The sequence below is a fragment of the Canis aureus genome, chromosome 1 (genome assembly GCF_053574225.1).
Source record: "Canis aureus isolate CA01 chromosome 1, VMU_Caureus_v.1.0, whole genome shotgun sequence".
NCBI lineage: Eukaryota > Metazoa > Chordata > Mammalia > Carnivora > Canidae > Canis > Canis aureus.
In genome coordinates this window covers 100,435,696-100,449,972 of record NC_135611.1, presented here as the reverse complement: position 1 = coordinate 100,449,972, position 14,277 = coordinate 100,435,696, and the positions used below count along the sequence as shown (strand labels likewise).

The 14,277-nt window shown below is 45.3% G+C and overlaps 1 protein-coding gene across 6 annotated transcripts; it reads left to right on the top strand.

Moving 5' to 3' along the window:
* Positions 1–317: 317 nt before the first annotated feature.
* On the top strand, positions 318–12,708 carry ZNF8 (zinc finger protein 8). Of its 6 annotated transcripts, XM_077912092.1 has the most exons (5): positions 353–505; positions 1,092–1,227; positions 5,619–5,745; positions 6,047–6,142; positions 8,606–12,708. In XM_077912092.1, exons 3-5 carry the CDS (start codon positions 5,712–5,714, stop codon positions 10,045–10,047), a joined length of 1,572 nt encoding a protein of 523 aa, XP_077768218.1. In that variant the 5' UTR covers positions 353–505; positions 1,092–1,227; positions 5,619–5,711; the 3' UTR covers positions 10,048–12,708. The 6 variants fall into 6 exon arrangements, with proteins under 6 accessions (XP_077768212.1, XP_077768248.1, XP_077768218.1 ...); XM_077912086.1 differs by lacking the exon at positions 1,092–1,227 and having other exon boundaries at positions 318–505; XM_077912109.1 differs by lacking the exons at positions 353–505; positions 1,092–1,227 and adding an exon at positions 528–733.
* The last annotated feature ends 1,569 nt before the right edge of the window (positions 12,709–14,277 follow it).

Here is a 14,277-nt window from a genome sequence, read left to right as displayed (position 1 = left end):
GACGCGAACCCCCAGCTGCTGGGGGAGGACGATCCCTCACAGCCTCATCCCTTCGCAGCTCGTCGGCGCTCCCCTTCGTCCCGGGCATGGAGACACCCAGTTGCCCAGTACCTGGGAGAGCACCGCCCGCAGCTGCCCACCCAGCACCGCCTAAGCCGGGTCTGCTGCAGGAGCGCCCCCAGTGGCCGGAGGCCAGACGGCTGGACGGTCCCATTGGCCCGAAACCAGAAGGCTCTCATTGGTGGAAGGCTCGACAGATAAAAGCTTCCATTGGTCAGGCCCTGCAGCGCGCCGCACGGTCTTCTGGGAATTGTAGTCGCAGCGTCACCAGCGCGGCCGCCATTGTCCGGCGGGCGGAGAGCGGAGTGGTCCCTGAGGCTGGGGCTGCTATAGTGTTTACGGCCATTGCGGGCTACTGTCCTCGACCTGTCGGTCCAGGATGAACCCCGAAGAGGAACCGACTGCACTGGCGATGGCTACGGGGCTGCCAGCGGAATGGCTTCAGGTAACAATAATAATAATGATGGCAGCGGGCCGAGCGACTCCCACAGGTATTGAGCCTTTAAGCCTTCCCCGCTCCCTGAAGGCCGCCTGCTGTGTGATGGCTCACAGTAACTGGTGTCAGTGGAGCGCCGAGATGACAATATTAACAGAATAGAAATGCTCTAATTCATGGAGTCAGCAAACACCCACCGAGAGCCCTCCATCGCGTGGCCCCTGGCCCAACCTGAGGGTAAGAACTGGTCACCACGCACCGCATTAGTGTGGCGGGAGCGACTACCGGGGGCGCAGTGGGGCCCACTGGAACCCAGGATGGTCCCTGCTTGCAAGGCCACCTGGGCAGGTGCCTGATTCAAAGCTCGGCAATTCTAGACTGTGGTCTCCATAAAATGCTATCTCCATGTGGCAGGAACCAAAAATAATTGATAATTCCTGAAGGCCACGTCTTTGAAATTTTGCACATACTGTCTTTTGTTGTTTACAAGGATTTGCATTATTTTAGATTGATAACCTTCAATTTGCATGTTTTCAGATAGTGTTATTGCAGATTTATTTTTTTTTAAGATTTTATTTATTTATTCATGAGACAGGCAGAGCAGAGGGAGAAGCAGGCTCCATGCAGGGAGCCTGATGCGGGACTCCATCCGGGACTCCAGGATCACGCCCTAGGCCGAAGGCAGGCACTAAACCACTGAGCCACCCAGGGATCGCAGATTTCCATTAAATGTAACCACGCTTTAGTTTGCTTTTACTGTGGATGGGTGGGGCAGGAATGAGCCTTGTTAAAGTAAAACAGAGATGGATACTAATAAAAGCAGTCAAGGTATATTTTTTAAAGATTTTTATTTATTTATTCACGAGAGACACACAGAGAGAGGAAGAGACAGGCAGAGGGAGAAGCAGGCTCCATGCAGGGAGCCCGATGTGGGATCAGATACTGGGACTTCAGGATCAGCCCTGGGCCAAAGGCAGGTGCTAAACCACTGAGCCACCCAGGAATCCCCTCAGTCAAGATATTTTATTCAGAACCTTTTGGAATAGGAGAAAGAGACTTCATTACAGAATTGGACTCAATTCCAAATACAACAAGTAAAAGTGGGAATTTATACCTGGGGTTAGGGGTGGGTGTAATTCTTGCTAAACTAACAGGATCCTTTTATTATTATTATTATTATTATTATTATTATTATTATTATTATTTTAGAGAGAGCACAAGTGGAGGGAGAGAGAAAAGGAAAGAATCTCCAACGGACTCCATGCTGAGCACAGAGCCCAGTGTGGGGCTTGATATCATGACCCTGAGGTCATGACCTGAACCAAAACCAAGAGTTAGATGGATGCTTAACTGACTGAGCCACCCAGGTGCCCAATGACCTAACAGGATTCTTGCTGAAGTAGGCCAAGTGATCAGATAATGCCTGGAGGACTGTGGGGGATGAGGACTTTGAAAAGATATGAGAGTGATCAGATATGGTGGGTGGGGATTTTGATTATACCAATTCTTTATGAATCTAAGTAATGCAAAATGGACACAGAAGCCTAGAGATTAAAAAAAAAAAAAAAAGAAGAAGAAGCCTAGAGATCAGGGCCTAGTTAAGAAGAGGGTTCAGAGGAGCCATACTCTCTCAAGGAGAGAGTCTTTGTCAACAGTAAGAGAAAGTATATTATCTGATGCTGTGTAACAACCCAGAACTTAGTGGCATAAAGCAACAATAAATATTACTTCAGTTTCTGATGACAGGAATCCTTGAATGATTTAGCTAGGGGTTCTGGCCTGGGTGCATGAAATTATGATTAATATGTCAATCTGGATTGTTGTCATATGGGACTTGAGTAGAGCTAGAAGATCCACCTCGGAGATGGCTAACACATGTTAGTAGAGCTAGAAGATCCACCTCGAGATGGCTAACTCATTGCCCATTTGGGCCTCTATGTGGAGCTGCTTGGCTGGCCTCACAACTTGTCATCTGGCTTTCCAAAGAGTGAGTGATTCAGGAGAGGGCAAGGTAGAAGCCCTAATGCATTATGTGCTCTGGGGTCAGAATTTATGCACTGTCATTTGCACAGTATCTATTGGTTATACAAGTCAAACCTGCACAGAATAGGAAGGGACTACACAACTAGACAAGGGCTGGGAGTCATTGGGGGTTGTCTTGGAGGCTGGCCACCACATAAGGCAAAGAAGTAGAGGGCTTTGAGGTCTAGTGTAAGCTCCCTGTGGCTACTATAACAGCACCACATATTTGGTGGCTTAAAGCAATGCACATTTATTCTTACAGTTCTGGGGGTAAGAAATTGGAAATCATTTTTACTGGACTGAAATCAAGATGTTGGCAGAGCCACCCTTCCTGTGGAGGAACTAGGGGAGAATCGGTTTCCTTACCTTTTCTAGCTATTATAGCTGTAGACTGTGTATTCTTTGGCTAATGGCCCTTTGTCAATCTTCAAAGCCAGCAGTATGGCATCTTGCTTTAGTGGTCACATTGCCTTTTGTAGTCTATAGTTAAGTCTCCCTCCACCCTTCCCTTAGAAGGACATTTGTGATTGCATGTAGGGCCCACCTGATTTCCCCATCTTAAAATCCTTAATCACATTCACATTCCATTTATGGAAGATTCACTGGTTCCAGAAACTAGGACCTGCGTATCTTTGGAGACCATTATTCAGTCAGCTATATCCAGGCTGAAAGAGGTCATCCTGATAGAAAGATGAGGAGACATTCAAATTTTTTTAAGCAAGATGACTTGAGTTTGAAAAAAAAAAATCATTCAGGCATCTTGGAGGTCAGGGTAGGAGAAATACTGAGAGCTAACTAGGATGTGGTGGGGGAGGTGGGTAGTGACCAGGTGCTGGCTCATGCCAGTGTGGTTTGGTCAGCCGTGGGAGAGTGTAAAGTAAAGGAGCCTGACAGCCCATACCTCCAGGCACCAATAGTGAAGAGCAAGAGGAGGGCTACAGGGGTCTGAGGTGAAGCAGCAGAGAGGGCCATGAAAAAGCAAGGAATGTTGGGCATCTGGGTGACTCAGTTGGTTAGGCTTCTGACTTTTAGCTCAGGTCATGATAATCAGGTTCCTGGGATCTAGCCACATGTCAGGCTATACTCTGAGCAGGGAGTCTGCTTCTCTCTTTCTGGCCCCCACGACATCCTCACACTCTTTCTCAGGTAAATAAATAATCTAAAAAAAAAAAGAAAAGAAAAAAAGGCAAGGAATGGTCTCCTGCTAGAATTTCAAGAGGAGACATGAAGTACTTGTGTACTCAGTGGACCTGATGCCTGGGCTGTCACTGACAACCCATGCAGGGTGGGTGATGGTTGAAGGGGCAGAGTGGGGGAGGCAGGAGGTACAGGGAGCATGTATCAAGGTTTGACGACCTTCTGAGTGGGAGGTGAGGACATGGGGACAGGAACAGAGACCTCTGTTCCCAACCAAAGGGTTCTTCATACCTCCTGCACAACTTTTGTCAGAGCCATATGCCACCTATACTATGATTTCTTTAATATTTTAAAGTCTACTTGTGTTTTTCTTAAAAGAAAATACCCCTTGGTTAATGATGCTTAGCATCTTTTCATGTGCTTATTCGATATTGGTATATTTTATATTTTCTTTGAAGAAATACCTATTTAAATCCTTTGCTCATTTTAATTGGGTTGTTGCTATTATTGAGTTGTAAGAGGTATGTTTTCCAGATACAAGCCACTCATCAGATGTGTGATTTGCTATTGTTATCTCCCAGTATGTAGATGTCTTTTCTTTTTTTTTTAATTATTTTATTTTATTTTATTTTGTTTATGATAGTCACACAGAGAGAGAGAGAGAGGCAGAGACACAGGCAGAGGGAGAAGCAGGCTCCATGCACCGGGGCCTGACGTGGGATTCGATCCTGGGTCTCCAGGATCGCGCCCTGGGCCAAAGGCAGGCGCTAAACCGCTGCGCCACCCAGGGATCCCCTATGTAGATGTCTTTTCACTTATTTTTTTTCCATTTCACTTTATTGATAGTGTCCTTTGGAGCACAAAAGTTTTTAATTTTGATGAAATCCAACTTTACTTATTTTTCCTTTCATTGCTTGTGTTTTTGCTGTCATATCTAAGAATCATTTGCCAATCCAAGATTGTGAAGATTTATCACTATGCTTTCTTCTAAGGGTTTCATAGTTTTAGCTTTTATATTTTGTCTTTTATCCATTTTGAGTTAACTTTTTATTTGGTGAGGTAGGGGACCAACTTTATTCTTTCGCATGTTGTCCTGTAGAAAGTGTTTTACAGCCACTTATTCCCCATCACAGCCCCCAAGAAGTGATTCTTTGTAGACAAGAAAACAAGGAAGTAGAAATAAGTACCTGCTCAAGTATACTTCTTGAGGAAGAAGTGGCAGAGTCAAAACTCAGAGTTCAGAAATATCTAGCTTTTGACAGTGGCTACACCCAGCCCACAGAAGGGTTTGATTTGTGGGACATGTTTTAGATACATTACATCAACTTATAAAAATTTAAAGTGGTCATTTAAAAATTTGAACAAATTTTCAGCTACTCACTAGAAATTCTACTCACTAGAAATCATATGAAGCTTATATTTCCCCATGTTCAGTTGGTTCTGAGTCTCAGCTGCCCCTTCAGACAGGGCTTATATTACCTGTCACCTTCAGTGTCACCTCTCAAAAATTAAGTACCCTTGTAGGCTCTTAAAGTAGCCCATTTCAGTCACTAATGAGCCTGCCTGGTCCCTGAAAAGGTAGGTGAGTTTCTGACTCCCAACTGTAAACCTCTCTTTTCAGGGAGTCTAATAAACCTTTCTTTGAATGAATCAGAGGATTATTTAGTGTATCATTTAGATGTTACTGTGTAACAAACTATCCCGAAATTTAGTGGCTTAAACCAGTAGCCATTTCTTTAGCCCAAAGATCTGCACCTAAGATCAGTTGTCGATCAGCTGCAATTAGTTTTGATCTTGCTTGGATACTTTCACATGCCCCCAGTGAGACCTGACTCCTACTACTCAGAACATGCACTCTCTCAGGACACTGGCCTACCTGTCCTCTGCTTTTCCATTCCTCTTCCTCTTCCTGAGAGCACTGACAGAGACAGTCAAGCTGTCAAGAGTGTGTGTGATGTTTCAGGAGCCAGTGACTTTCCGGGATGTGGCTGTGGACTTCACCCAGGAAGAGTGGGGGCAGCTGGGCCCTGCCCAGAGGACCCTATACCGTGATGTGATGCTGGAGACCTTTGGGCATCTGCTCTCTCTGGGTAAGGCCTGCTTCCCAAGCTGATGATCAGTCTCCTACAGTGACTTATTCTTGATGGGTTTTAAGTCATAGGGCCTCTGATATGAGGACTTGACCTTGGGGTGGTGATCAGAGATCTTGCATTCTCACTCCCTTGTGGAACAAATGGGCAGGGGGTTTTTTGCCCTTTTCTGTCCCAGCGCAAAGGTTTCACCTTATTGTTAGATGTCCTCGTGCCCTATCAGGAGTCTAGGGCTGGATCTTGAGCTGGTTCTTTCTCTCTATAGCAGATCTGCACATTCTGTGTCTTTCCCTTTTTCCAGGGCCTGAGCTTCCAAAACCTGAAGTCATCTCCCAGCTGGAGCAAGGGGCTGAGCTATGGGCAGCAGAGAGAGAAATTGCCCAGGGCTACTGTCCAGGTGAGAAGCTGCCAAATGGGAATCCCTAATGGGAACAGCTCAAGAGGTGACTACAGATATGCTGCTTGGAAAGGGTGGTGTGTCAGTGTCCCAAGACCACCCAAAGATCCAGTGATCACAGAGAGAAAGAATATAGAGAAAAGTCAGTCAGCAAGGAGAAAAGGCAGATGGGATAAAGTCCAGAAACCAAGATTATAGAGTTTTCCAGTAGAATCACATGGGACATGCTTAGGTCCCCCAGCAGTAAGTTGTGACAATACATGAGAAATCTTAGCTACTAGGGAAGCTTATTAGAGGCTCAGTGCCAGGGGGTTTCACTGGGGGCTGGTCATAGGCTGTGCCTGGCATAGACTAAGATTCCAGACTCCCAGGAGAAAGCGGGTATTAACCATAAACCGTATTGTTGGCACAGTTTGGGTATAGTGAGCCACTCATCACGGTGGTGGGAATACCCCTAAAACCCAAATTCTCACACCTAGCTGAGGGCCAATCTCAAAAGCTGGTCCTTCTAAGGATGGAAGGATGGTAGCCTCGGGCCTGCTCTGTTAGCTGTTTTCTGCACAGAATGTCTGTGCTCTGCTCCTGTACTCCCTGTTTTCCTCATCCTCCTCCCCATCTGCTTTTCTCCAGTGGTAAGAATATGACTTCTTCCTCCCTCTCATGTTCTCTCTCACCAGTCATTGAGTGGGCCCTTTCCACAGGCTCATTTCTTTTTCTTTTTCTTTTTCTTTTTCTTTTTCTTTTTCTTTTTCTTTTTCTTTTTCTTTTTCTTTTTCTTTTTCCTTTTTTTTTTTTTAATTTTTATTTATTTATGATAGTCATACAGAGAGGCAGAGACATAGGCAGAGGGAGAGGGAGAAGCAGGCTCCATGCACCGGGAGCCCGACGTGGGATTTGATCCCGGGTCTCCAAGATCGCGCCCTGGGCCAAAGGCAGGCGCCAAACCGCTGCACCACCCAGGGTTCCCTCCTTTCTTTTTTTTTTTAAGATTTCATATTTATTTATTTGAGAGAGAGAAAGAGGGAGAAGCAGGCAGGGCACCGAACATGGGGCTCAATCCCAGGATCACAACCTGAGCCAAAGGCAGACGCTTAACTGACTGAGCCACCTGGCACCCTTCTTTTTTTTCAAGATGTTATTTAAGTAGTCTCTACACTTGATGTGGGGCTTGAACTAACAACCCTGAGATCAAGAGTCACATGCTCTACAGACTGGGCCAGCCAGGTGCCCCTCTACAGCATCATTTCTAATGTGTGAACTTGCCCTCCATCTTCTCCATTTTACTCTATAAATGTCCAGATTCTGTAAACCTCCACACTCTTATGTTCTCTTAGAAAAAAGGATTGTGTTCCTTTGTACATATCTTGAGAAATGGGCTAGTGCAGCTCAAAAGGGTTTGTTTTTGGTTCCCCCTATTCCCCACAAAGCAGCCACTGCTGTATCCGGCTCAGCATTCCAGTAATGCCAAGGCTGATGGTTCTTATTCTTCTGGATTTTTCATGGGGTAATGGCATGGATGCAGCAGCTCTGGCCATCACATCTATGCTTCAGGGAGAGGGAGGTAGGAAGAATACTGACAGTCACATTTGTGTGTCTCCACCTTATTTTTTAAAGATTTTATTTATTTATTCATGAGAGACATAGAGAGAGGCAGAGACACAAGCAGAGGGAGAAGCAGGTGCCCTGCAGGGAGCCAGATGTGGGACTCCATCCCAGGACCCTGGGATCACCTCCTGAGCCAAAGGCAGACACCCAACCACTGGCCCACCCCAGGCATCCCTACATTTGTCCCCTTTTTTCAGAACTCCAGATTTTGTCCATTGAGGTCTCCTTAGTTAGGACTGGGTCAAATCTACATACCTTACCCCAGCCTCTATGGAGGCTGGAAGGAAGGCCTGCATTGTCATAATTGGCTTATATCTGTTACAATCCCTTCTCTGGACTGGTGCATTGGTACCCTGACAACATTGTAGTCAGGCTATGACTACAGGTTACATAGCCAGAGTAGTTACATAGCTTCTTAGCCTCCCAACAGAATGCCTCTGACACCACCTAGGGCTTTCTGACCTGCAGGAAATAACATGTACCTCCACAAGAGGGTATAGCCTATCATCCTAGGGCAGGGGTGAATCTGCAGTGGATGCAGAAGTACCATGTCTCCTCTGAGGCAAAAGATCCTGAAGTGCCCAACATGTTTGGCTTCTTCCAGCTCCAAACACAAAGTCTGCCAGCCTTTGATCTAGGCCAGTACCTGGGCCTATGGCAGATATTCAAGAGATTTTTGTTGAATGAATGAAAGTGTAAGGCTGTTTCTGCAGATGACGCACTTGGTATCAGCATAAGAGCAGAACAGATTTACTTGGAGGCAGGGGTAGTAAGGATGTAGACCCAGTGAGTTGGGGGCCTGTTACCGTCTCTATGTTTTTTCCACCAACTCCCTCAGAGCTCTTGGTATTCTTTTAGGCCGGGAGCCTGGACCTGAAAGCCAAGTGCCACCCAAGGAGCATGTCCTTCCTGAGGTGGATCCATCCCACGTCACTGAAGGGGAAGGCTTCCTGAGGGATGCTCCCTGTCCCACCATACTGAGGGAAGACCGGGAATGTGAGGGCCAGGTAAAGTTGCCTGAGAAAGAACAGGATAATTTGAGGCAATTGGAATTTAACCTCAAAGAAGCGCCAATTCAAGATAAAAGCTATGAAAGCCTCAGACTTGGGGAAAATGGTGTCCTGAGCTCAAACCTAAATCCATTCCCAGAGATTTCTAGGATTGAGTATCTCTGTGCTTACAACTCACAGGTTATAAACTCGGAACGTAACTCAAGCTTAGTCAGTCAGCAGACAGGCTCCTCAGGAAAAGAGCCGTGTGACAGCAGTGACTGTAGTAGAACTTCCAGTCAGGCCATTCCAATTCTGGAACTCACACGAAGCCAGGTACAGGATAAACCCTACAAATGTACAGACTGCGGGAAGTCATTTAACCACAATGCTCATCTCACAGTGCATAAAAGGATTCACACGGGAGAAAGACCTTATATGTGCAAAGAATGTGGGAAAGCCTTCAGCCAGAACTCCTCCCTGGTTCAGCATGAGCGAATCCACACAGGAGACAAGCCCTATAAATGTGCTGAGTGTGGGAAGTCTTTCTGCCATAGCACACACCTTACAGTCCATCGGAGAATTCACACTGGAGAGAAACCCTATGAATGTCAGGACTGTGGACGGGCCTTCAACCAGAATTCATCCCTGGGCCGGCATAAGCGGACACACACTGGAGAGAAGCCATACACTTGTAGTGTGTGTGGGAAATCCTTCTCACGGACCACTTGCCTGTTCTTGCATCTGAGGACACACACAGAGGAGAGGCCATATGAGTGCAACCACTGTGGGAAGGGCTTCAGGCACAGCTCCTCTCTGGCCCAGCATCAGCGAAAGCATGCTGGGGAGAAGCCATACGAGTGCCGCCAGAGGCTAATCTTTGAGCAGACACCAGCTCTAACAAAACATGAGTGGGCAGAAGCCCTTGGCTGTGACCCACCTCTGAATCCAGATGAGAGAGCCCACCGGAGCGACAGGCCATTTAAGTGTAATCATTGTGGGAAGTGTTTTATTCAGAGCTCGCACCTCATCCGACACCAGATAACTCACACCAGAGAGGAGCCCCAGGGACGGAATCGGCGACGGCTTGAGCAGTCCTTTGGCCGGACCTCACAGCTTGGCCGCCATCAGCACACACACTCAAGCGAGAGCCCTGGGGGTGGGACAAAGGCAGGACAGCCTGCAAGCCAGGCCCTTGCCTTGTTTGACATCCATGAAATCATGCAAGAGAAAAACCCAGTTCATGTTATCGGGGTTGAAGAGTCTTCTATGGGTGCTTCTGTATTATTTGACGTTAGAGAATCCTCATAGGAGAGAAACTACATATGATTTTTGGAACCGCAGGTACAAAAATGTGGTAGATCCACATAGTATGTTCATCGAAAGGAGGACTGGGGGTAGAAATGTCTAAGGTGACCTCTGATTTCTTAAGGAAGTGGTGCTTCGCAATACCTGAGATTCGTAGTTCTCAGATCGGTCAAGCCCAGTGCCCCCTTTAACCACAGGTGTTTTGTGCTATTCCCTATACTACAAAATGAATTCACAGGTAATATAACCTATACACGTGTAGTGTAAAAAATCGAAAAATGGCCCCTTTTTTAAAAGCATAATTAAAAGTAATTTATGGTAGAGTAATGTGTACTCAGTTGGTGTGGTATTTCTCCATATGACTGTGTGGGCCATTATGCATGGACACCTGGGGTGGGCTGTTGTCATCTGGTATATGGGGTATAATGTTGGCCATGAAAATATTGTGAGGGGCATTCCTGTATGGGATGTGATTTTCTTAAGTGGTGACTAACTCTTGCAAAAGTTTGGAACAAAACAAGATACTATTATTGCATTTCTGGAATATTCTGTATAAAATTCTAAGCATGCAGGAGTTAATTTGTGTTTATATGTGAAGCTGACTTAGGATCTCAGTTCATACATTACACTCTGGTTGTTTCACACATACATACATACATGGTCCACAGGGGCCAGTTCTGTACTTCATAGTCATTAGAACACACTTGGTACCCACCACATAAGCCCAGATCAAATGACAAAAAAGCCCCCGTGAAATTCTACTACATTCTCTTGGGGTGTCACAGCTCCTACTGAAAGCCATTACCTTGAAATTGTCAGTGTTGCTTAAGCCAGACGTTCTCAATCAGGATGGATTTGTCCTCCAGGAGACATCTGGTGATGTCTGGAGACATTGTTGGTTGTCATAACTGGCAGAACAGAGGGGTGCCACTTGGCAGCTAGTGGGTGGAAAATGCTGCTAAACATCCTATAATGCCCAAGATAGCCCCCTTAACAAGGAATTATCTAGCCACAAATATGCCAAGGTAGGGAAATCATGCCCAGCACTACAGCCAACGTTTTCCAGATTAGGTGAGGGCTCTACTAACAACCCTAAACCTTTGATTTTAACAAATGATATCATTAATTGATTTAAACATAAATGTTTTCTGGTGATTTTTTTACTGTTTTGCAACATTCCTAATTGGTGTGAGAAAAGGAAGAGAATCTACTTATTTTTCTGAGTGATGTAAATTTTAGCATTTTTATCATGGACATTGTAAAACATGAATAAGCCCCACTTTTGACCATTTCTCCTCACTGCTGTGTGGGGTACAGATTTGGGAATGTTCTACCTATCAGTAGTGCTTTTTGGGGTAGGGGACACCCAATGGTAACTTGCTGGTTCCAGACAGCTCTAGAAGCCAGGCCTGCAATTGTCCCTTTACCTCCACCTCAGCCCCCATAATGGCAGCTCCTGAGGGTCATGTTTCCCCAGTCTCAGAGGCTGAGGTTACAGTGGCCTTGGTGGGTAAGCTGGGAGCAAGCTTGTCACTTGCCTTCCTCTCCAGGCAACAGAGATCTTTACAAATTTTTCTATTTCTCATTTCAGGTCGCATTTCCTAGGCATAATATCCCTACTGATAGTCTTACAGATGTTTTGAAACAAAGGTAGATGAACTCCTCAGGGGAGGTTACTATAAACTACAGAGGACATGATTTTATAAGTTTATAAAAGTAATGTAAATTCTTTACCGCAAATGTGGAAGATGCACAAAAGTAAAATTTAATTCCTCATACTTCCACTATCCAGAGATGGTCGTTACCATTAAGATTTTAATTTTCCTATAATTTTTTCTTAAAAATACATGTATACATATAGTGTACACTAGGTCTTAGGCGCACAAAAAATGTATAGTATTGTTATGTTTAGAAAATTGGAATCCTTTCTAGTTCTCTTGTAACACATGTTTCTTACTATATTTTGAGCATTTTCCTCTGCCAATGAATTTCATGTAGCTTTTTAAATTACCTTTCAGGAAGATTGTAACAGTGTGACCACCTAGCATTTTATCAGCCTTGACTTTTATCCAAAAGGGGGGAAGGATTTCCTGTACATTTCCAGGGGAAGTATAAATTGATACAGGCTCTGTGAAGGGCAACTTACTAGTTGCTATCTAAAATTACAAAGACACAAACTCTTTGTCTCAGTAAACCTGTTGCTGGGAGTGAATCCAATAGATTTATTTGTATGTTGTAGACTATTTGTACATGGTTTCCCTATGGTATTGATTTAAGAAGTAAAAATTTGTAAACAACCTTAGTGTCCACCATGGGGAACTGGGTTAGTGATTTGTGCTGGAATGGAGAACTACACAGCTTTAAAAATGGGGACTATGTGATAATATGGGAAAGAGCTCCAAGATACATTGTTAAATGAAAAGGTATAAAACAGTGTGTAAAGTATGTTTCCATTTGTGTAAAAAAATTTTTTGGTCACACACAGACAAACACAATCTCCTAAGGGTACAAAGTAACAAGGCATACTGGTTGCTCTTGGGGAGGAGAACTGGGAGGAAAGGGATGAGGAATAATTTTCATTCTATATCTTTTGATATTTTTGGAATTTTGAAACATGTAAAAGTATTACCAGTTCAAAAAATAAATTTAAATTAAAAACCTCAACTCTTGCAAATTAAAGTTTGATAGTTGGTTTCATTGTTCTCTGTCATGCACCCCCCGCCACACACACAGGCACACACTAAATTCGTAGCCATACTTGTTCTTATATAGGCACACGTTTGACGATTGAGTTAATGGAACCAGTTAAGTGTAAAATAGCTTTGACTCCATGAATTTTCCTCCAAGCTATAAATTAGCACATAAATTTTAGTAGTAAATAAGTTTTCAAGTTATTTCATTAAAGTCCCTGTATCAGCCCAAATTATGAGAGTCCACACAACACATGAATTGTGGCCAACAGCCAAGTTGCCCATTTTCAGTATCGCCTTGTACATCTTCAGAGATACTCAAGTCGTTTGTGCATAAGGTAACTGAGGAGAATTCCTCATCCAGTCTGAAGAGCAGTCTCCCATAAATTTCTTGTAAGGAGACCCAAGGTGAATATCTTCCAGACGTTCCAAGTTGTCTAGCATGGTAGTCACTAGCCACATGTAGCTATTTAAATGTAATTTTAAATTCACCCAAAATTAAAACAATTGAATTCCTCATGTGAATAACCACATTTAAACTGCTCACTAGTTACATTTTCCTCATCTCTAGAAAGTTCTTTTGCACAATGCTGGTCGAAGGTAAGTGGCTGAGAGGATTAACTAATGTGAGAAAGCCTGCACACGAGGCGGTGGCCGGGTGCAGTGCGTGTTTTTTTTATTGGGTTTTGAATAAAAGACGAAAACAAAAAGGTAGGACGTCATTGGAAGAAATTAGCATATAGGCTGAAGTAGGTAATCGTGTGGTTTCCTGGGTAGGCAGAAGAATGTACTGGATCTTAGAGGAAATCTGATGAAGCTTTACAGGAAACGGTGCGTGTGTGTGTGGGGGGGAATTTCCCCGACTATACATAGCCAGACATGTGTGGGTGTACGTGCGTGTGCGAAGAGAAATGGGTACGCTGTATATTTAAAAGTACATAGCCTACGCGTGTAGCTGACTGGTCCTACGCTCCAGCGGCGCAGAGCAACCAGGTTCCTACGCTCCCTCCCTGGTGCCGGGCGCCATTTGGACTCCTTTTCCCAGAAGGCTGTTGACCCTATGCTTGGCCGGTTTCCAGCACGCATCGGGCAGGGCTCTCTGGGAGAATATCCCGAGCTCAGCGCGGGCCACCGGCGGAAGAGCAGACCGGAAGTGTCTTTGGCTATTGTACTCACGTCGACGGCTGGTGGCGCCATTCCCGCTCTGTGAGGGGTTGGCTGCGGTGGTGAGTGTGAGTGTGCTTATGTGAGTGTGAGGGACGACGAGGCCCACGTGTGCATGCCATGGTAGTGACTGAGTGGCCGAATGGGGCCCAGAAGGGAGCGCGGCCCTGGGGTGGGGGACGGGAGAGAGGAAGAACAGTGGGCGCGTGCACATGCCGGGGGAATGTGAGGAAGAGACCAGTGCGTGCCCGTGAGACCTCAGCTGTGTATGGCCGAATGTGACACTGCACGTGTGCGCGTCAGAGAGGAGAGGTGTTTTGCATGTGAGTTACCACCTGTGTGTGCATGAGCCCTTAAGTGTGTGAGAGGGGTCCAGTCC

Excerpts from the sequence above, each read along its gene's own strand:
- ZNF8 (XM_077912086.1), top strand. The coding sequence starts at position 440 with ATGAACCCCGAAGAGGAACCGACTGCACTGGCGATGGCTACGGGGCTG. Across the intron at positions 5,746-6,046 it reads TGGGCATCTGCTCTCTCTGG|GGCCTGAGCTTCCAAAACCT; the intron begins GTAAGGCCTGCT and ends CCCTTTTTCCAG. Across the intron at positions 6,143-8,605 it reads TGCCCAGGGCTACTGTCCAG|GCCGGGAGCCTGGACCTGAA; the intron begins GTGAGAAGCTGC and ends GTATTCTTTTAG.